The 23,183-nt window shown below is 41.0% G+C and overlaps 1 protein-coding gene across 2 annotated transcripts in view; it reads right to left on the bottom strand.

Annotated features, from left to right (window-relative positions):
• The window catches only part of LOC110489727 (melanoma receptor tyrosine-protein kinase), a 47,766-nt gene that overhangs the window by 15,253 nt on the left and 9,330 nt on the right, over positions 1–23,183 (bottom strand). The window contains exons 1-11 of one of the 2 annotated variants that reach the window (XM_036943918.1): positions 13,017–13,199; positions 9,279–9,430; positions 8,672–8,879; positions 8,322–8,456; positions 7,999–8,067; positions 7,677–7,795; positions 7,367–7,508; positions 4,992–5,108; positions 4,712–4,838; positions 472–545; positions 276–366 (exon numbers count right to left, since the gene is read on the bottom strand). In XM_036943918.1, coding sequence (XP_036799813.1) covers positions 276–366; positions 472–545; positions 4,712–4,838; positions 4,992–5,108; positions 7,367–7,508; positions 7,677–7,795; positions 7,999–8,067; positions 8,322–8,456; positions 8,672–8,879; positions 9,279–9,359 — 1,163 coding nt within the window. In that variant the 5' untranslated portion in view covers positions 9,360–9,430; positions 13,017–13,199. Of the gene's footprint in view, positions 1–275; positions 367–471; positions 546–4,711; positions 4,839–4,991; positions 5,109–7,366; positions 7,509–7,676; positions 7,796–7,998; positions 8,068–8,321; positions 8,457–8,671; positions 8,880–9,278; positions 9,431–13,016; positions 13,200–23,183 lie in introns of those variants that run through there. The other variant, XM_021562519.2, reaches the window with a different exon arrangement.

The following is a 23,183-nucleotide window of genomic DNA, read 5'->3' as shown; positions in this document are numbered from 1 at the left end:
GTCATGATAGTTTACTAGGTTAGCTTACTGCTACTCTAGCTAGCCCAAACATATCATTAAACAATGAAATATACAGCAGGGAACCTCTCAAGCCAGCTCACGTTTTATCTTCTAGGCTACTGAGTTTTTGCTATCAATCATGAACCAAAACTCCATTTGAAACAATTTTCAAAAACCTAGTTTCATAGGTATGACAAATAGCAGAGGTATCATACAGCACCTTCTGAAGCAGACATATTGAACATCACCGCAGTGTAGGACAGAGATACACTTACAACTGTTTGGTCCTTCCTCTGATAATCTCTAGGTTTTCAAATGGACTGAGAGAGTTGAGGTGCTCGGGCCAAGCTTGTATCAGCAAAAACCCTTTAGGAAAATAACAAATATAAATGTAATCAAGCATCGTCTTGGCTTTTGTTACCCTTGGATGAATTACAAAACAATTGAACATAAGTTAAAAAACTGTTCTACCTGAAATTTCCTTCACAGTCTTGAAATATTCCAGTTTGGCGGGGTCCATTTTTGGTGTTGATGTGTACCTATCACTGAGAGAAGCAATTGCAAAGGCACATACTCCCGTTAAAAAAGTGCGGGGTCACTTAAAAATGTCCTTGTTTTTTAAAGAAAACCATTTTGTCCATTTAAAATAACATCAAATTGATCAGAAATACAGTATAGACATTGTTAATGTTGTAAATGACTATTGTAGCTGGAAACGGCTGATTTTTTTATGGAATATCTACATAGGTGTACAGAGGCCCATTATCAGCAACCATCACTCCTGTGTTCCAATGGCATGGTGTGTTAGCTAATCCAAGTTTATAATTTTAAAAGGCTAATTGATCATTAGAAAACCTGTTTGCAATTGTTAGCACAGCTGAAAACTGTTGTGCTGATAGGAAGCAATAAAACTGTCCTTTAGACTGGTTGAGTATCTGGAGCATCAGCATTTGTGGGTTTGATTACAGGCTCAAAATGGCCAGAAACAAAACCAAACTTGTCAGTCTATTCTCGTTCTGAGAAATTAAGTCTATTTCATGCGAGAAATTGCCAAGAAACTGAAGATCTCGTACAAAGCTGCGTACTACTCCCTTCACAGAACATCGCAAACTGTCTCTAACCAGAATAGAAAGAGGAGTGGGAGGCCCCGGTGCACAACTGAGCAAGAGGACAAGTACATTAGTGTCTAGTTTGAGAACCAGACACCTCAAGTCCTCAACTGGCATCTTCATTAAGTAGTACCCGCAAAACACCAGTCAATGTCAACAGTGAAGAGGCGAGTGCTAGCCTTCTAGGCAGAGTTGCAAAGAAAAATACATATCTCAGATTGGACAATAAAAGGAAAAGATGGGCAAAAGAACAGACACTGGACAAAGGAACTCTGCCTAACTTAGATTAGCTAACACAATGTGCCATTGGAACACAGGAGTGATGGTTGCTGATAATGGGATTCTGTACGCCTATGTAGATATTCCATTATTTTTTAAGTTTCCAGCTGCAATAGTAATTTTACAACGTTAACAATGTCTACACTGTATTTCTGATCAATTTGTTATTTTAATGGACCAAAAAATGCTTTTCTTTCAAAAACAAGGACAATTAAGTGACCCCAAACTTTCGAACACTAGTGAATATTATACACACGTCTATACAGTGAATTCAGACCCCCTTGACCTTTTCCACATTTTATGTTACAGCCTTATTCTAAAATAGTTATAATAATAATCTCAATCTACACAAAATACCCTATAATGACGAAGCAAAAAACAGGTTTTGATTTTTTGCAAATGTAGAAAAAAAATTCTGGAAATATTGCGTTTACATAAGTATTCCTACCCTTTTTTTCAGTACTTTGTTGAAGCAGCTTATGCAGCGATTACAGCCTCAAGTCTTTTTGGTTATGACATTATAATCTTGCCACACCTGTATTTGGGGAGTTTCTCCCATTCTTCGCTGCAGATCCTCTTAAAAACCTCTTAGGGATAACATCCGGTGAAGCTGGAGTGCGCCAAATTCAAATGACAAAATTGTAATATTAAACATTCATGAACATACAAGTGTCTTACATCATTTAAAAGCTTAACTTCTTGTTAATCCAACCAGTCAGATTTCAAAAAGGCTTTACGGCGAAAGCATACCATGCGATTATCTGAGGACAGCGCCCCACATCAAAATACTTTTTCAACCAGCACCGGCTTCACAAAAATCACAAATAGTAATAAAATAAATCACTTGCCTTTGAAGATCTTCTTCTCTTTGCAATCCCAAGGGTTCCAGCTACACAATGAATGCTCCTTTTGTTCGGTAAAGTCCTTCAACATGCATACAAAGGAATCCAAAAAGATACCGGTAAACTTCATCCAAAACAAGTCAAACAATATTTGTAATCAATCCTCAGCCACCCTAATATGTAAATAAACGATAATATTTCAGACGGAAAGAACGGTGTTCAATAGAAAAGGAAAATAACGAAGATCGCGCCCTCCTTCACGCGCGCCAAAAGTCTCCCTGTCCTGATGAGAACACCTTGGATAACCTACAACCACTTGTTAATTTTTCAAGAAACAAGCCTGAAACCCTTTCTAAAGACTGACACCTTTTCTTTGTATATCCCATAGGCTAGTATTGAAAAGGCCTGTGACCTCAGTTTTTCGCCTGCCATATCAGTTCTGTTATACTCACGGACATTATTTTAACAGTTTTAGAAACTTTAGAGTGTTTTCTATCTAATGCATATGCATATCCTAGCTTCTGGGCCTGAGTAACAGGCAGTTTACTTTGGGCACGCCAGTCATCTGGAAATTCAGGATGCTGTCCCTAGCCTTAAGAGCTCTGTCAGGTTGGATGGGGAGCATCGCTGCACAGCTATTTTCAGGTCTCTCCAGAGATGTTCGGGCTCTGGCTGGGCCACAGGTGGACTCCAATCAAGTTGTAGAAACATCTCAAGGATGATCAATGGAAACCCGGATGCACCTGAGCTCAATTTTTTGAGTCTCATAACAAAGGGTCTGAATACTTATGTAAATACGGTATTTCTGGAAAAAGGGGTCTGTATACTTTACAAATGCACTGTACATAAAGTACAGTCAAAACTTTGGAAACACCTACTCATTCAAGGGTTTATCTTTATTTTTTTTACTATTTTCAACGTTGTAGAATAATACTGAAGACGTCAAAACTATGAAATAACACACATGGAATCATGTAGTAACCAAAAAATTGTTTTAAGTAGTCACCCTTTGCCTTGACAGCTTTGCACACTCTTGGCAGCTTTGCACACTCTTGGCATTCTCTCAACCAGCTTCACGTGGAATGCTTTTCCTACAGTCTTGAAGGAGTTCCACATATGCTGAGCACTTGTGTGCTGATTTTCCTTCACTCTGCAGTCCAACTCATCCCAAACCATCTCAATTGGGTTGAGGTCGGGTGATTGTGGAGGCCAGGTCATCTGATGCAGCACTCCATCACTCTCCTTCTTGGTCAAATAGCCCCTACACAGATGGGCTTAGTTCCACTAAGCGCAAACCAGATGGGATGGCGTATCGCTGCAGAATGCTGTGGTAGCAGCGCTGGTTAAGTGTGCCTTGAATTCTAAATAAATCACGGACAGTGTCACCAGCAGAGCACCCGCACACCACCACCTCCATGCTTCACGGTGGGAACCACACACGCAGAGATCATCCATTCACCTACTCTGCATCTCACAAAGACACGGTGGTTGGAACCAAAAATCTCTAATTTGGACTCATCAGACCAAAGGGCAGATTTCCACCGGTCTAATGCTCATTACTTGTGTTTCTTGGTCCAAGCAAGTCTCTTCTACTTATTGGTGTCCTTTAGTAGTGGTTTCTTTGCAGCAATTTGACCATGAAGGCCTGCTTCACACAGTCTCCTCTGAACAGTTGATGTTGAGATGTGACTGTTACTTAAACTCTGTGAAACATTTATTTGGGCTGCAATTTCTGAGTCTGGTAACTCTAATGAACTCATCCTCTGCAGCAGAGGTAACTCGGGGTCTTCCGTTCCTGTGGCGGTCCTCATGAGAGCCAGTTTCAACATAGCGCTTGATGGTTTTTGTGACTGCACTTCTTGAAATGTTCTGGATTGACTGATCTTCATGTCTTAAAGTAATGATGGACTGTCCTTTCTCTTTGCTTATTTGAACTGTTCTTGACATAATATGGACTTGGTCTTTTATCAAACAGGGCTATCCTCTGTATACCACCCTTACCTTGTCACAACACAACTAATTGGCTCAAACGCATTAAGGAAATAAATTCCACAAATTAATTTAAGAAGGCACACTTGTTAATTTAAATGCATTCCAGGTGACTACCTCATGAAGTTGGTTGAGAGAATGCCAAGAGTGTGCAAAGCTGTCATCAAGGCAAGGGGTGGCTACTTTGAAGAATCTAAAATATATTTTGATTTGTTTAACACATCATTCCATATGTTATTTCCTAGCTTTGATGTCTTCACTATTATTCTACAATGTAGAAAATAGTAAAAATAAAGAAAAACCCTGGAATGAGGTGGTGTGTCAACTGTTGACTGGTACTGTATGTCAGAGGCAGTAGTTCAAAACACAGTCATTTAAGTTTATTCAAAATAATTTGAATGAACACAGAGCAAATTGCATTGTATTTCACTGTTACGGTGTACATATTAGGACAGCCCATGGACACCGTACAATGTGATTGTTAATCCTTACCCATCCAAAGATGTCTGCATAATTGAAACAGCTCCATTGATTTTGGTGCAGTTTTTGAAAGAATCAATGTTAGACGCGTTGATTGACAACACTTTAGTAAGCAGCCCCATTCCAAGTCCATCGCAAACTAGATGAGAATAACACAAAAACATTCAAACCATTGACGATCCAATGCAGCATTATGAGGTTAAGAAATGACACAGCGAGCAAATTTTTAAATAAAGTACATTTATGTTGACTAGCCTACCACAGACAAAGAGTTACATTTTCAATATTTTACCTTTCGGACAGATTCCGTCACACTTCTTGCACCTCCTGACACCATTCTCCTCCACCTCGTGTGTGTTGCCGCTGCATGTTCTGACACACGCCCCGTGGTCCGTCACCACATAATTATCTATAATAAACAACCAATCACAGGTCAGGGGTCACCTTCACCAATCCAGACAATTATAGGCAAAAGTCTCTTCACCATGTAAGTATAGCGGCGGGGGCGTATTCACTGAGGTGAAACATTCTGAAAGAAACAATAGATAAGGTTGAAGTCGGAAGTTTACATGCACCTTAGCCAAATACATTTAAACTCAGTTCTTCACAATTCCTGACAATTAATCCTAGTAAAATTTCCCTGTCCCTGTCAGTTAGGATCACCACTTTATTTTAAGAATGTGAAATGTCAGAATAATAGTGGAGTGATTTATTTCAGCTTTTATTTCTTTCATCACATTCCCAGTGGGTCAAAAGTTTACATACAGTCAATTAGTATTTGGTAGCATTGCTTTAAATTGTTCAACTTGGGTCAAACTGTTTGGGTAGCCTTCCGCATGCTTCCAACAATAAGTTGGGTGAATTTTGGCCCATTCCTCCTGACAGAGCTGGAGTAACTGAGTCAGGTTTGTAGGCCTCCTTGCTCGCACACACTTTTTCAGTTCTGCCCAAAAATGTTCTATAGGATTGAGGTCAGGGCTTTCTGATGGCCACTCCAATACCTTGACTTTGTTGTCCTTAAGCCATTTTGCCACAACTTTGGAAGTATGCTTGGGGTCATTGTCCATTTGGAAGACCCATTTGCGACCAAGCTTTAACTTCCTGACTGATGTCTTGAGATGTTGCTTCAATATATCCACATAGTTTTTCTTTCATGATGCCATCTATTTTGTGAAGTGCAGCAGTCCCTCCTGCAGCAAAGCACCCCCACAACATGATACTGCCACCCCTGTGCTTCACGGTTGGGATGGTTTTCTCTTGCTTGCAAGCCTCCCCCTTTTTACTCCAAACATAATGATGGTCATTATGGCCAAACAGTTCTAATTTTGTTTCATTAGACCAGAGGACATTTCTCCAAAAAGTACAATCTTTGTCCCCATGAGCAGTTGCAAACCGTAGTCTGGCTTTTTTATGGCGGTTTTGGAGCAGTGGCTTCTTCCTTGCTGAATGGCCTTTCAAGTTATGTTGATTATAGGACTCGTTTTACTGTGGATATAGATACTTTTGTACCTGTTTCCTCCAGCATCTTCACAAGGTTCTTTGCTGTTGTTCTGGGATTGATTTGCACTTTTCGCACCAAAGTACGTTCATCTCTAGGAGGCAGAACGCGTCTCCTTCCTGAGCTGTATGACGGCTGTGTGGTCCCATGGTGTTTATACTTGCATATTATTGTTTGTACAGATGAACGTGGTACCTTCAGCGTTTGGAAATTGCTCCCAAGGATGAACCTGTCAAGAGTCAGTGTGTAACGGGTCGGACGAAGTCAGGCACAGGACACAGAACTGAGTAAAAACTTTACTCGACAGTAAACCAACAATATATTCCATGCTGGGAAACACACCAGCTCTCAGAACTACTGACCACTCAACAACAAACAAACACGCACAAAAACCATGGGGAAAACAGATGGTTAAATAATGAACATGTAATTGGGGAATTGAAACCAGGTGTGTAAAACAAAGACAAAACAAAAGGAAAATTAAAAGTGGATCAGCCATGGCTAGAAGGCCGGTGACGTCGAACGCGTCCGAGCAAGGAGAGGGGCCGACTTCGGCGGAAGTCGTGACAGAACCAGACTTGTGGACGTCTACAATTATTTTTTTCTGAGGTCTTGGCTGATTTATTTTGATTTTCCCATGATGTCAAGCAAAGAGACACTGAGTGTGAAGGTAGGCCTTGAAATACATCCACAGTTACACCTCCAATAGGCTAATTGACATAATTTGAGTCAATCAGAAGCTTCTAAAGCCATGACATCATTTTCTGGAATTTTCCAAGCTGTTTCAAGGCACAGAAAACTTAGTGTATGTAAATTTCTAACCCACTGGAATTGTGATACAGTGAATTATAAGTGAAATAATCTGTCTGTAAAAAATTGTTGAAAAAATTACTTGTGTCATGCACAAAGTAGATATCCTAACTGACTTGCCAAAATTATAGTTTGTTAACAAGAAATTTGTGGAGTGGTTGAAAAACGAGTTTTAATGACTCCAACCTAAGTGTATGTAAACTTCTGACTTCAACTGTATGAAAGAAACAAATAGAGCACAATTCCCAATTCTACCAGACATACATGTATGGTGTAGAACAGATGTTTGTCTGGCCATTAAGTAAAGTTATGAGCAGACCCCATCTTTATTAACCCTTTGATAATGTAGATGACCTTACGTGGGCAGTCCTTCACACAAGTGGCCCCGAACGTGTACTTGGCGTTAGGGTTGGAAGCCAACTGGTGGGTGTTGGGATTGTAGAGCATGGTAGGGGGGCAGGCATCCTTACATGTGCCATCATCCTGGAAGTCTCTACAAGCCTTTGAATACAAGAATGAAAGACTACGATCACAATGAGTGTGCAATATCGGCAACGATATCTGGAGCAGCCCAGGAGTGGGTCTGCCTGTTGTCTTTTTAAATGTGTTTCCTATCTGATTATAACTTTTGTAAGTTATGAATTCATTGAAGTCAGAAGAGTCTCTCACCAGACACTCTGTAGGCCTAGGGCCGGTGCAGCCTGCAGCACAGTGTTCGTTACAGCAGTCACTGGGTTTAGGACCCCTACACCTTCCAGAGCACTGCTCTGCACACGTCAGCTTGGTAACTGAGGAGAGATGGGAGTTGGAAAGAGAGGACCAGTCAGCAAAACACACCCATCACCAAGTGCAAGGGTCTGTGTGAGAAAACGAGCAACCAACAAAATACTTTCAACATGAACAAAAGTTTCTACCAATATCATGAAAGAGAAATAGCACGTGATGTTTTTGTATCACTACTAATTTCGGGGAGAGAAGAATGGCTCCTTACAGGTTTGACAGTTCTCCAGTCCTGAGGTCCAGCATGATCCATTGTAGCATCCCGGATCACACTTGTCACCTGTAAGGTGAGGAAAAACCCTGCTTAACATCTGAATGATGTCATTCATAGAATACTGGTGTTACACATGGTTAAACCTGGCCATGCAAGTTTGGTTGTAAATCACAAACCCGAAAGCTGTGTCATATGGAATAATCATAATAGTTGTGCTGGTTAATCAAATGAAAAACAACAACGCCAAAATGATTCCACTGAACACAAAGCAGAGAAGGATTCATTACTATACTAAGTGTTAATGAATCTAGCATACTTACAGTAACGGCCATAGCTCTCCAGTTTGAAGTGCATACTATGGTTTATGGCCTTATTTACCATGTCCCACCACTGGATGGTTTCCACATTACACAGCAAAGGATTGTGGGCAATTTTCACACCTCCCTTGAGAATCTCTGTGCAAAATAGAAGGACACATAGATATGTTGTCTGGCCTGTGTAATGGAACCAATGGCATAGACCCAAAAATTCTAACTCCCAAGCTAAATCAAGCGCACCACAAATACTTCAAAGTACTTTAAATAACATTACATAATGTATTTGACCCACTCAGGTGTGGACAGAATCCAGGATACAGTCACTGAAATGGACCTCCCAGTCACCCACTAACCTGTCAGTCCACTCAGCTTCAGCTCCCTCAGGCCCCGGGTGTAGTTGAGGGTCACAGAGGAGTGATTCTTCTCGTAATTGGATGTTACAGTCAGGGCATACTTGTCAAGGAAGAGGGAGTGTCCTCGGATAAGACGCAGGTTTTCGAGAGGGATGCTGGCTGCCTTATTGAGGGCGATCAGAACGTATCCTCCAACCTCCTGAATGGACTGGAGGGAGAACATAGAAATGGATAGAAGTGCGGAACGTGCCAGAGTTTGGTCTGGTGGTCATGCAACCTACTCTTGACTACGTTAACCTTGCAATACAATCATTGTTCAGTTGGTGGTAGTGAAGTCATAAAGGATAGAAAAGCTTTATTCTGACTATTACACTCACATTGACGTTGAGTCATTTAGCAGACTCCTATCCAGAGTTACTTACAGCCAGTGCATTCAACTAGGAGCTAGAAGCCACGGCAAGAAAAGTAATGAAATGGCTGCAACACTATTTTCTCTCGGGTCATTTTAGATCAGAGAGAGGGCGAGGAACTATAGGACATAGGAAAGGTGGATAGGTAGGAAGCCACTGCAAACAATGTATAGGAATCGAACCCTCCATCTCCTCACCTTGAGGAAGGAGAGGTCGTGGTAGTCCTGGATGTAGGTGAGCTCTAGGTTCTCCAGGACCACGGTACAGTTGCTGTACATCTTCACAAGGTTGTTGTAGTGGTCGTCTACAGTCGCCAGCAGCGTCAGCCTGTTGCTGATCCCCTGACACACTGAAACCAGAAGACAGAGAGGAAAAGTGTCACTATGGAATAGAGGTCGACCGATTATGATTTTTCAACGCTGATACAAGTACCGATTATTGGAGGACCAAAAAAGGCCGATACCGATTATGACTATTTTTTTTGTTTTTTTGTTGTTGTAATAATGACAATTACAACAATCCTGAATGAAGATTTATTTTAACTTAATATAATACATCAATAAAATCAATTTAGCCTCAAATAAATAATGAAACATGTTCAATTTGGTTTCAATAATGCAAAAACAAAGTGTTGGAGAAGAAAGTAAAAGTACAATATGTGCCATGTAAGAAAGCTAACATTTAAGTTCCTTGCTCAGAACATGAGAACATATGAAAGCTGGTGGTTCCTTTTAACATGAGTCTTCAATATTCCCAGGTAAGAAGTTTTAGGTTGTAGGTATTATAGGAATTATAGGACTATTTCTCTCTATACCATTTGTATTTCATTAACCTTTGACTATTGGATGTTCTTATAGGCACTTTAGTATTGCCAGTGTAACAGTATAGCTTCCGTCCCTATCCTCGCTCCTCCCTGGGCTCGAACCAGGAACACAACGACAACAGCCACCCTTGAAGCAGCATTACCTATGCAGAGCAAGGGGAACAACCACTCCAAGTCTCAGAGCGAGTGACGTTTGAAGTCATAAACAGCGCAATGCTTGACGCACAACGAAGAGCTGCTGGCAAAACGCTCTAAAGTGCTGTTTGAATGAATGCTTACGAGCCTGCTGCTGCCTACCACCACTCAGTCAGACTGCTCTATCAAATCATAGACTTAGTTATGACATAATAACACACATAAATACGAGCCTTAGGTCATTAATATGGTCGAATTCGGAAACTATCATCTCAAAAACAAGACGTTTATTCTTTCAGTGAGATACGGAACCGTTTCGTATTTTATCTAAGGGGTGGCATCCATTAGTCTAAATATTCCTGTTACTTTGCACAACCTTCAATGTTATGTCATAATTACGTAATATTCTGGCAAATTAGGCAGCCCAAACTGTTGCATATACACTGACTCTGCGTGCAATGAACGCAAGAGAAGTGACTCAATTTCACCTTGTTAATATTGCCTGCTAACCTGGATTTCTTTTAGCTAAATATGCAGGTTTAAAAATATATACTTCTGTGTATTGATTTTAAGAAAGGCATTTTTGGTCATGGTTAGGTACACATTGGCGCAACGATATGCACCGCATCAATTATATGCAACGCAGGACACTCTAGATAAACTAGTGATATCATCAACCATGTGTTAACTAGTGATTATGATTGATTAATTGTTTTAATGCTACAGTGGGGAGAACAAGTATTTCATACACTGCCGATTTTGCAGGTTTTTGCACTGCCGATTTTGCAGGTTTTTATCATAGGTACACTTCAACTGTGAGAGACAGAATCTAAAACAAAAATCCAGAAAATGACATTGTATGATTTTTAAGTAATTCATTTGCATTTTATTGTATGACATAAGTATTTGATCACCTACCAACCAGTAAGAATTCCGGCTCTCACAGACCTGTTCGTTTTTCTTTAGGCAAGCAGCTTGGTGAGAAGGTAACAACTGTTGGCGCAATTATTAGAAAATGGAAGAAGTTCAAGATGACGGTCAATCACCCTCGGACTGGGGCACCATGCAAGATCTCACCTCGTGGGGCATCAATGATCATGAGGAAGGTGAGGGATCAGCCCAGAACTACACGGCAGGACCTGGTCAATGACCTGAAGAGAGCTGGGACCACAGTCTCAAAGAAAACCATTAGTAACACACTACGTCGTCATGGATTAAAATCCTGCAGCGCACGCAAGGTCCCCCTGCTCAAGCCAGCGCATGTCCAGGCCCGTCTGAAGTTTGCCAATGACCATCTGGATGATCCAGAGGAGGAATGGGAGGTCATGTGGTCTGATGAGACAAAAATATAGCTTTTTGGTCTAAACTCCACTCGCCGTGTTTGGAGGAAGAAGAAGGATGAGTACAACACCAAGAACACCATCCCAACCATGAAGCATGGAGATGGAAACATCATTCTTTGGGGATGCTTTTCTGCAAAGGGGACAGGACGACTGCACCGTATTGAGGGGAGGATGGATGGGGCCATGTATCGCGAGATCTTGGCCAACAACCTTCTTCCCTCAGTAAGAGCATTGAAGATGGGTCGTGACTGGGTCTTCCAGCTTGACAACGACCCGAAACACACAGCCAGGGCAACTAAGGAGTGGCTCCGTAAGAAGCATCTCAAGGTCCTGGAGTGGCCTATCCAGTCTCCAGACCTGAACCCAATAGAAAATCTTTGGAGGGAGCTGAAAGTCCGTATTTCCCAGCGACAGCCCTGAAACCTGAAGGATCTGGAGAAGGTCTGTATGGAGGAGTGGGTCAAAATCCCTGCTGCAGTGTGTGCAAACCTGGTCAAGAACTACAGTAATTGCAAACAAAGGTTTCTGTACCAAATATTAAGTTCTGCTTTTCTGATGTATCAAATACTTATGTCATGCAATAAAATGCTAATTAATTACTTAAAAATCATACAATGTGATTTTCTGGATTTTTGTTTTAGATTCCGTCTCTCACAGTTGAAGTGTACCTATTATAAAAATTACAGACCTCTACATGCTTTGTAAAATCGGCAGTGTATCAAATACTTATTCTCCCCACTGTAGCTAGCAACTTGCCTTGGCTTACTGCATTCGCGTAACAGGCAGTCTCCCCGTGGAGTGCAATGAGAGGCAGGTGGTTAGAGCATTGGACTAGTTAACTGTAAGGTTGCAAGATTGAATCCCCCGAGCTGACAAGGTGAAAATCTGCCGTTCTGCCCCTGAACAAGGCAGTTAACCCACCGTTCCTAGGCCGTCATTGAAAATAAGAATGTGTTCTAAACTGACTTGCCTAGTTAAATAAAGATTAAATAAAGGTGTAAAAAAATACATTTTTAAAAAATCAGCCAAATCGGATTTCCGATTGTTATGAAAACTTGAGATCGTCCCTAATTAATAGGCCATTCCGATGAATCGGTCGACCTCTACTATGGAAGTTTAGTTGCTAATTGTATACATCAAACTTTGGCTTTCATGTTTACTGTAGGAGTCATTTACATAATGATTCCAACAGAGTTCCACTTTTGGATGAGAGACATCATTTAGTGGAAACTACATTTCCAAACAAAGTTCTACTAAACATCACCATGAAACCTAACCTACTGTGGGCACAGTACCACTTAGTGGTATTGAGGTGCACGTAATGGTGACATAATGACTGTCAGTCCTGACATAAAGTGATATGCCATTACAGAGAGTCTCCACAACAGGTTGGACAGGTTCTGAGGAGATGAGAGGTTGATCTTTAACGTCTACACTGCTGCAGACTACACGCCAACTAAGGAGGGATTTTCACCACTCCATCATCTGGAAGGAGAGAAAGAAAGCTCTCCCACACATGCACTTTGCTGCCCTCTGAAACTCTAACATCATTGTGTCTCAACTGGCATAAGTCGCTCAGATTCTTTGGGGGACACCTATAGTTAGTTAGTTAACACATGCTTATTTGAATGTACCTGTTCTTCCAAGGAGAACTGTTAAAGGCTGTATTTCTGGTAGGAATTCTGGATGGTGTGGAGAGTTGCACGCCGCCTGTGCTAGGGTATCTTGAGTTGACCGCGCACACTCACAGTTTTAGAGGCAGATGCTGTAGTCAGTGGGAGGTGAGGGAGAAGATGGAAGCAGCTGGTAAGGGAATAGACAAAGTCCCTGTGTAATTTATCTTGGGACCAGACAACAGGGCTCACAGCATGAGCATGAGGATGTAGCCAAACAAATCATTTAATAAGTCTGATATACTTGTGGTTCATATTAGTTTAGCTTAGCTTGTGGTTCATATTAGTTTAGCGAGAGCTTTTCAGAGAGTCATGCTGTGGTTAATAAGGTAGACAGGAAAGTCATTCTTCAAGAAACCGCTTTTAACTTAACAAGTTGCAAGCTCCTAGGTCTAGAACAATCATTATAACTTCATTATAAGTAAAATCATAGGCCAAGTCAAAATATTAGTGTGTAGGTATGGCTCCGTCACCCTAACCTCAGTACCCCTCCTCCCCCGTTCCACTAAACAACTGCCATCATAATGCATGTGCATTGTAACGTGTAATAACATTTGACCCTTGGGTTGATTACACAGCCGTCGTATTTCATGTTCTGGCAGGATCACCTTCGTTATCCTAGATTGTATTGATAGGTGGCTTTTTATTTACATCAAAAATAGAAGATAAAACTCTAAATAGAATGTTCTAGATGGAACTTTACTCTAACTGTACTTTAATGTAACTGCAGTTCACATGCATACAGTATTAGTGTACATTGAGCTCCGTGTGTGTGCTTCTAAGCAGGCCTCACTCAGAGATGTCACTAAGGTAAACACAGCTGCACCCTCTCTCCCGGTTTTGTATCTGTTCCCCCCACGCTGCTTCAGTGTTCAGGTCAATGTCATTCTGGGGCAATCTGACATCTGGAAGCACATCCTCGCCCTTAGTTCCTAAGTGTGCTTGCCTGTGTACGCTTGCCTGTGTATGTGTGTGCATAACTGCATATCTGTGTCCGATCTGCAGACTCTCCCTGCACTGCTGTAGCCTGCACTACTGTAGAGCTCCCCTACCTCTGGATACTCCACTCCCTGAAGGACTTGACCCTTAACCCTTTCTCCACACACTTCCTGTAATAGGATCAAGCTTGTTTCCTAAGTCTATCATCATCTGCGGTCATCCGGCCTCATACCCCTCACTCAAACCTTGTCATCCTCTCTTCCCACTCTTCTTCCTCCTCCCACAGACACATTCCCAAAGGACAAGAGGGGGATGAGGGCCGGAGGGGTGGGTCGTACTCCTCCTGGAGCTCAATCACTTTTACATGTGGCTCTACTCTGGAGAGAATGATGGGGGTGGACAGATGTTGGTGGTGTTAGTTTATAATAGAATGAAAAGAAAGTGAATTAAATTATCTCAGACGCTCCACAAATAATTAAACTTTATATTTTTTTATTTTGGTGTCGGGGGGGTTTAGTTACTGCCCAGTGTTTCCAGATTTCTGTTCATAGTATTGTATTTTTTAAAGGGGCAATCAGTAGTTGTTACATCCCTTTTTGGACTTTATTATATAGTGCATTTGGGGAAGGATTCAGACCCCTTTACTTTTTCTACATTTTGTTACGTTACAGCCTTTTTTCTAAAAATTGAGTTTTTTCCCCTCATACAATAACCCATAATGACAAAGCAAAAACAGGTTTTTAGACATTTTATCAAAAAATAAATAAATAAAAGAAATATGACATTTTACATAAGTATTCAGACCCTTTACTCAGTACTTTGTTGAAGCACCTTTGGCAGCGATTACAGTCTTGAGTCTTCTTGGGTATGACACTACAAGTTTGGCACACCTGTAATAGCTTTCGTCGTAGGATGAGGAAGAGTAGTCGGACCAAAGCGCAGCATGGTAAGTGTTCATGTTTGTTTATTGAACTGAACACTAAATCAAAATAACAAGAGAATAAATTAAACTGAAACAGTCCCGTAAGGTGCAAACACTAATACAGAAAATAACCACCCACAAAACCCCTGTGGGAAAAAGCTACCTAAGTGTGGTTCCCAATCAGAGACAACGATCGACAGCTGTCCCTGATTGAGAACCATACCAGGCCAAAACAAAGAAATACAAAACATAGAAAAAGGCCATAGAATGCCCACCCAAATCACACCCTGACCAAACCAAAATAGAGACATAAAAAGCTCTCTACGGTCAGGGCGTGACAACACCTGTATTTGCAGAAGTTTCTCCCATTGTTCTCTGCAGATCCTCTCAAGCTCTATCCGGTTGGATGGGGAGCGTTGCATCACAGATATTTTCAGGTCTCTCCAGAGATATTCAAATCTAGGCTCTGGCTGGGCCACTCAAGGACATTCAGAGACTTGTCCCGAAGCCACTCCTGCATTATCTTGGCTGTGTGCTTAAGGTTGTTGTACTGTTGGAAGGTGAACCTTCGCCCCAGTCTGAGGTCCTGAGCACTCTGGAGCAGGTTATCATCAAGGATCTCTCTGCATGCTGCTGCCACCACCATGCTTCCCTGTAGAGATAGTGCCAGGTTTCCTCCAGACGTGATGCTTGGTATTCAGGCCAAAGAGTTCAATCTTGGTTTCATCAAACCAGAGAATCTTGTTTCTCATGGTCTGAGAGTCCTTTAGGTGCCTTTTGGCAAACTCCAAGCTGACTGTCATGTGCCTTTTTTATGAGGAGTGGCTTCCGTCTGGCCACTCTACCATAAAGGCCTGATCGGTGGAGGATGCAGAGAAGGTTGTCCTTCTGGAATGTTCTCCCATCTCCACAGAGGAACTCTGGAGCTCTGTCAGAGTGACTATCGGGTTCTTGGTCAACTCCCTGACCAAGTCCCTTCTCCTCCAATTACTCAGTTTGGCCTTGTGGCCAGCTGTAGGAAGAGTCTGGGTGGTTCCAAACTCATTCCATTTAAGAATGATGGAGGCGACTGTGCTCTTGGGGACCTTCAATGCTGCAGAAATGGTAACCTTCCCCAGATCTGTGCCTCAACACAATCCTTTCTCTGAGCTCTACGGACATTTCCTTTGACCTCATGGCTTGGTTTTTGCTCTGACATGCACTGTCAACTGTGGGACCTTTTATATAGACACGTGTATGCCTTTCCAAATCATGTCCAATCAGCTGAATTTACCACAGGTGGACTCCAACCAAGTTGTAGAAACATATCAAGGATGATCAATGGAAACAGGATGCACCTGAGCTCAATTTTTTCGAGTCTCATAGCAAAGTGTCTGAATATTTATAAGGTAAGGTATAAGGTATTATTTTTTATAAATGTGCAAAATTTCGAAAAACCTTTTTGGCTTTGTCATTATGGGGTATTGTGTGTAGATTGAGGGACATTTTGATTTCATCAATTTTAGAATAAGGCTGCAATGTAATATCATGTGGGGAAAAAAGGTAAGGGGTCTGAATACTTTCCAAATGCACTGTATGCGTCCATTGATTCTTGAAGAATATACCGTTTAAATGCCTCATGCGCTTAGTTCAACTGTCATACCACATCAGAACCCAAAATAGAACTTGTTTAACTCCAATGTTTGTAAACAAACACTGTTTAGCATAAACAAAACATGGTTAAAACTATAATTTTGATATCATGCATGGCCAGTCCTTGTATCCATAGCGCTGCCTTTGAATTTGAGTCTGGTAACATTTCTCTAGGCCCATCCCCATGCTTTACACTGAAACAGTGGTGGAGAGAATGCTTTGTTATTGTTGATAGCCACTGAGTAGTATTTTCATTTCAAAACCTTTTTTTTTTTTTCATTCATGAATATTGACAAATATAAACATTTTTCAAAGGGTTTTCTAATGATCAATTAGCCTTTTGAAATGATACACTTGGATTAGCTAACACAACGTGCCATTGGAACTGATGATGTTGCTGATGATGGGCCTCTGTTCGCCTATGTACATAAAAAATCTGCCGTTTCCAGCTACAATAGTCATTTACAACATTAACACAATGTCTACACTGTATTTCTGATCAATTTGATGTTATTTTAATGGACCAAAAATGTGCTTTTCTTTCAAAAACAAGAATTTCTGAGTGACCCCAAACTTGTGTGTGTGACAACAGGTTTCAGCTGATTGTTTAACTTGGAAATCCTCGACTACAAGGCCATGCCAGACTTCATAGGAAGAAGTTCCTGTGTGTGTTGTACTGGGTGGGGCTATATGAGAGAGATTCTGCAATCTCACTCTTTTTTATAATTTCAATTGACATTTTTCTTTACACCTACTGTATGAGTACATTTAGCTGACATTGCAACTACTGATGATGCCAATTGTGTGTTTGCATTATATCCATTGTTTTCTGTAAGAGGCATTGAAAGGGATTTGTCTTAGCTGAAAATATAGAACTAAAGTTCCAGTCATAGTTTCCATGTGTAACGGTCCACAGATGACCTCTCTCCTCCCTCAGAGTTCTCCTCTGTCCACCCCTGTGTGCCTGCCTCTCCCCTCCCTCCTCACAGAGAAGTGTGGAATTCCCTGAGTCTATGCCATGTATCCTTTGGGCAGTGCTAGAAAGGGATGGAGGGAGGGGAGGAAGGGAGATGGAAGAGTGAGTGGACACTGGTTGTTGAGATAAGAGGAGCTTCACGGTCACAGAGGGTTTGTACAGTCTACGCAAACACGCACGCACACAAACACAAGTGCACACATGCACACACTCACACTTTCTCTATATTACAGAAACACACCTGGTCCCAGTCATTCATTCGCATAGGAAATGGGATGAACGGACTAACTGCGGCCTTCCCACTCACCTCCGCTGTCTCTTTAAACAGTCTCTCAGACTGCTGGCTGAACAAGGGAGAAGAAATAATGAGAGGAAAGGGCCTTTTCGTTTCATTCAATGTTCTTGCTAAAAATGCCCGTTGTGCTGAATGCCCCTCAATCCTGCTGTCTTATAAGGTTCCACACAGGCATCCTATTTCCCAAGTAATAATAGCCTTTGAATGACTAAAACATCACCGATAATATTTTTTTTTAATGAAAATGCTCAGAATTGAAGAAATTGTACCTTCTCTCATTTCTAACTATCAGAAAGCCTGAAAGAACAGCCTGATTGGGCAGGGAGCTTGACTGGCAGCTCTTTGAAACACTCTTGTGGTCGTTGCCAGGTAACATGGTAAACAATAGGCCATGTCATTGATGAGGAGATAAACAATGGGCCACATGTCATTCTGAGCCTAAATAGTATACCTCAACACACTTTCTCTGCAAAATGTCAACAGTGCTGATCATGGACCGTTTGGATATCAGACAAACAACAGAAATACAAAATTGCATTTGTTTTGTAACTAACTGCAGAATACAGTTCACTAATACACTTCACAATAATTAGTAAAGCTTGAGTCACCTTAGAAGCTTAGACATAAGAGCATGTACATGAACACAGGATACAAAAAGTGTACTGGACAATGTATTGGTGCCTCTGCATTAGCATTATAGATGACAATATGTTCAGAACTGTATGTATTGATCAGACATTTATTTGATCATTTGCAGTAGGTCAGAATAGCTGAAATATTGATCTACATGAACAGATGAGAAATAATGGTGAGACATCATTTACAGAAAGAAAAGAGCCATAGGCCTAATGTAGGCATCCGGTCACCCTACAGTGTGCAGGATCCATTGATTCGTACAATTTGTGACACTCATGTCCCGTCTGAATGCTTGAAAAAATATACATACAAAGTAACAAAATCTGATATCATATCACATAAAAGTGATTTACTTAGGCTTTAGGAAATGCAACCAACTACAGAGATTGATGGGGAGGAGAGGAGGATCCATGTACCACGCTTCAATCATGCAAGCTTCAGTCACCCACTTGGCTTCAGTCGCCCCCAAGATTGAAGCGGGAGACCAATCCAGTTATGGCCTCCTTGCCAGACCTCTCACACTGGACAGACAGGGGTCCTGGGATGGACAGCTCGCACAGCTTCCCCACCTCTGGCACTGGATCAAGGGTGACCTCGTTAAAAAGAGATCCAGGATCCCATCTACATAAAGTAATGTTCTTGAAAAGAGAAATGTTTGTTAAATGGGCAGTGAATTTAATTTCCTTTCATTTACTGTTATGATGCAAGCAATTTGTTGTAGTGTTGATGTGATTTTTTAAAAAGTACTCAATATGAAATATGCAATATTTGGTCATGCACCTTTTCTTTCTTGTTTTGGATTTGGATTTTTTTGTGTGCCTGAAATGCTCAATTGATGCAGATTTTTTAAATGAATAACTGCGACTCTGCTAGGTCTGTCTTCCTAGGCTTCACAGCATATCCCCCCTTTACCTTGGGAAAGCTGATTATGTATCACAGCATTCCTGCTGTGGCGGTTGCCTGGGAAGCTGTGCAGACAGAGTAGTGGAAAGACAAAGGGAGATGGAAAATAATAATACCATCCTCCTCCTACTCATCATGACACAAGCTACATCCACTGTAAGACAACAACCCATACATTAGAATGGCAAAATATAATTTTCAAAGGTCAATTACAAATTATGGTGGAAAATAAGTATTTGGTCAATAACAAAAGTTTATCTCAATACTTTGTTATATACCCTTTTATATGCCCTTTTCTGTAAGTCTTCACAAGGTTTTCACACACTGTTGCTGGTACCTCCAAAGATGTTCTATGGGGTTGAGATCTGGAGACTGGCTAGGCCACTCCAGGACCTTGAAATGCTTCTTACGAAGCCACTCCTTCGTTGCCCGGGCGGTGTGTTTGGGATCATTGTCATGCTGAAAGACCCAGCCACGTTTCATCTTCAATGCCCTTGCTGATGGTAGGCTTTGTTAATTTGGTCCCAGCTCTCTGCAGGTCATTCACTAGGTCCCCCCGTGTGGTTCTGGGATTTTTGCTCACCGTTCTTGTGATCATTTTGACCCCACGGGGTGAGATCTTGCATGGAGCCCCCAGATCGAGGGAGATTATCAGTGGTCTTGTATGTCTTCCATTTCCTAATAATTGCTCCCACAGTTGATTTCTTCAAACCAAGCTGCTTACCTATTGCAGATTCAGTCTTTCCAGCCTGGTGCATGTCTACAATTTTGTTTCTGGTGTCCTTTGACAGCTCTTTGGTCTTGGCCATAGTGGAGTTTGGAGTGTGACTGTTTGGGATTGTGGACAGGTGTCTTTTATACTGATAACAAGTTCAAACAGGTGCCATTAATACAGGTAACGAGTGGAGGACAGAGGAGCCTCTTAAAGAAGAAGTCTGTGAGAGCCAGAAATCTTGCTTGTTTGTAGGTGACCAAATACTTATTTTCCACCATAATTTGCAAATAAATTCATAGAAAATCCTTCAATGTGATTTTCTGGATTTTTTTTCTCTAAATTTGTCTGTCATAGTTGAAGTGTACCTATGATGAAAATTACAGGCCTCTCTCATCGTTTTAAGTGGGATAACTTGTACAATTTGTGGCTGACTAAATACTTTTTTACCCCACTGTATTTCTCAAATGATTGCCTCGCCTGGTTCACCAACTACTTGTCTGATAGAGATCAATGTGGCAAATCGTTGTCCGGACCTATGGCAGTCTCTATGGGCATGCCACGGTGTTCAATTCTCGGGCCGACTCTCTTCTCTGTATACATCAATGATGTCGCTTTTGCTGATGGTGATTCTCTGATCCACCTCTTCGCAGACAACATCATTCTGTATACTTCTGGCCCTTCTTTGGACACTGTTTTAACTAACCTCCAGACAAGCTTCAATGCCATACAACTCTCCTTCCGTGGCTTCCAACTGCTCTTAATTGCAATGAAAACTGAAGTTGAACAGGCTAGTAATCGGGGTTGCAACAATTTCGGCAGATCATTTTAGTAATAGAGGGTCCAGATTGTCTAGCCCGGCTGATTTGTAGGGGTCCAGATTTTGCAGCTCTTTCAGAACATCAGCTATCTGGATTTGGGTGAAGGAGAAATGGGGAGGCTTGGGCGAGTTGCTGTGGGGTGTGCAGGGCTGTTGATCGGGGTAGGGGTAGCCAGGTGGAAAGCATGGTCAGCTGTAGAAAAATGCTTATTGAAATTCTCAGTTATAGTGTATTTATCAGTGGTGACAGTGTTTCCTAGTCTCAGTGCAGTGGGCAGCTGGGAGGAGGTGCTCTTATTCTCCATGGACTTTACAGTGTCCCAGAACTTTTTTGAGTATGTGCTACAGGATGCAAATTTCTGCTTGAAAACATTAGCCTTAGCTTTCCTAACTGCTTGTGTATACTGGTTCCTAACATCCCTGAAAAGTTGCATATCACGGGGGATATTTGATGCTAATGCTGGATTGTGAACCTGGATGACAGGTTATGGAGCAATTGCTGATGCAAATGGACAGTGCCTTCAGAAAGTATTCACACCCCTTGACTTTTTCCACATTTTGTTGTGTTACAGCCTGAATATAAAAATGATTGCATTTAGATTTGTTTGTCACTGACCTACACACAATACCTCTTAATGTCAAAGTTGAGCTTTCTTTTTAGACATTTTTACAAATTAATTAAAAATGAAAAGTTTTCAACCCCTTTGTTATGGCAAGCCTAAATAAGTTCAGTAGTAAAAATGTGCTTAACAAGCCAAATAACCAGTTGCATGGAATCTGTGTGCTGTAATAGCGTTTAACATCATTTTTTAATGACTATCTCATCTCTGTACCCTACACATACAATTATCTCAAATCAAATTATTGTATTTGGCGCAGGTGACAAATAAAGATTGATTTGATATCTGTAAGGTCCTTCAGTCAAGCAGTGCATTTCAAACACAGTTTAAACCACAAAGACTAGGGAGGTTTTCCAATGCCTCGCAAAGAAGGGCACCTATTGGGTAAACATAAAAAAGCATACATTGAATATCCCTTTGAGCATGCTGAAGTTATTAATTAAACTTTGGCTGGTGTATCAATACACCCAGTCACTGCAAAGATAAGTACATCCTTCCTAACTCAGTTGCCAGAGAGGAAGGAACACTCAGGGATTTCACCATGAGGCCAACAGTGACTTTAAAACAGTTACAGACTTTAATGGCTGTGATAGGAGAAAACTGAGGATAGATCAACAACATTGTAAATACTCCACAATACTACTCTAATTGACAGAGTGAAAAGATGGAAAGCCTGTACAGAATACAAGTATACATCATGTTTGCATTAAGGCACTAAAGTAATACTGCAAAAATGTGCCAAAGCAATTCACTTTTTGTCCTGAATACAAAGTGTTATGTTTCTGGAAAATCTCTTCATATTTTCAAGCATAGTGGTGGCTGCATCATGTCATGGGTATGCTTGTAATTGTTAAGAACTGGGGAGTTTTTCAGGATAAAAAAAAGAGCTAAGCACAGGCAAAATCCAAGAGGAAAACCTGGTTCAGTCTTCTTTCCACCAGACACTGGGAGATTAATTCACCTTTCACCAGGTCAATAACCTAAATCACAAGGCCAAATCTACACTGGAGTAGCTTACCAAGAAGACAGTGAATGTTCCTGAGTGGCCGAGTTACAGTTTTGACTTAAATCTACTTGAAAATCTATGGCAAGACCTGATTATGATTGTCTAGCAATGATCAACAACCAATGTGACAGAGCTTGAATAATCTTTTAAAGAGTAATGTGCAAATGTTGCACAATCCAGGTGTGGAAAGCGCTTAGAGACTTACCCAGAATGACTCACAGCTGTAAGTATTCACTCAGGGTTGTGAATACTTACGTAAATGAGATATTTCTGTATTTCAAGAAATCATTTTTAATAAATTTGGAAAAACTTCTAAAAAACATGTTTTCACGTTGTCATTATGGGCTATTGTGTGTAAAAAAAATGTTTAAAAAAAAAATTAATTCAGCCTGTAACACAACAAAATCTGGAATAAGTCAGGGGTATGAATGCTTTCTGAAGACACTGTAACTATATGTAGTATGTGTGTAGGATCTTAATTTGAGACAGTTTGCTAGAGCAGGAAAATAATCAGGCAGCAACAGGAAATATGAATTATTATGTGAATTATAATTAATGGCCATTTTTGTAGGGGTTAATACATTTTTTTGTAAGGGAAATCAAGTCGGTGGAAAATACAAACTTCAGAAGCCTTTTTAAACCTCAAATATACACTACAAGTTTTACA

Source organism: Oncorhynchus mykiss, chromosome 15 (assembly GCF_013265735.2).
Source record: "Oncorhynchus mykiss isolate Arlee chromosome 15, USDA_OmykA_1.1, whole genome shotgun sequence".
NCBI classification, from domain to species: Eukaryota; Metazoa; Chordata; class Actinopteri; order Salmoniformes; family Salmonidae; genus Oncorhynchus; species Oncorhynchus mykiss.
The sequence above is the reverse complement of the archived record's forward strand: the minus strand, read 5'-3'. Positions and strand labels throughout refer to the sequence as shown.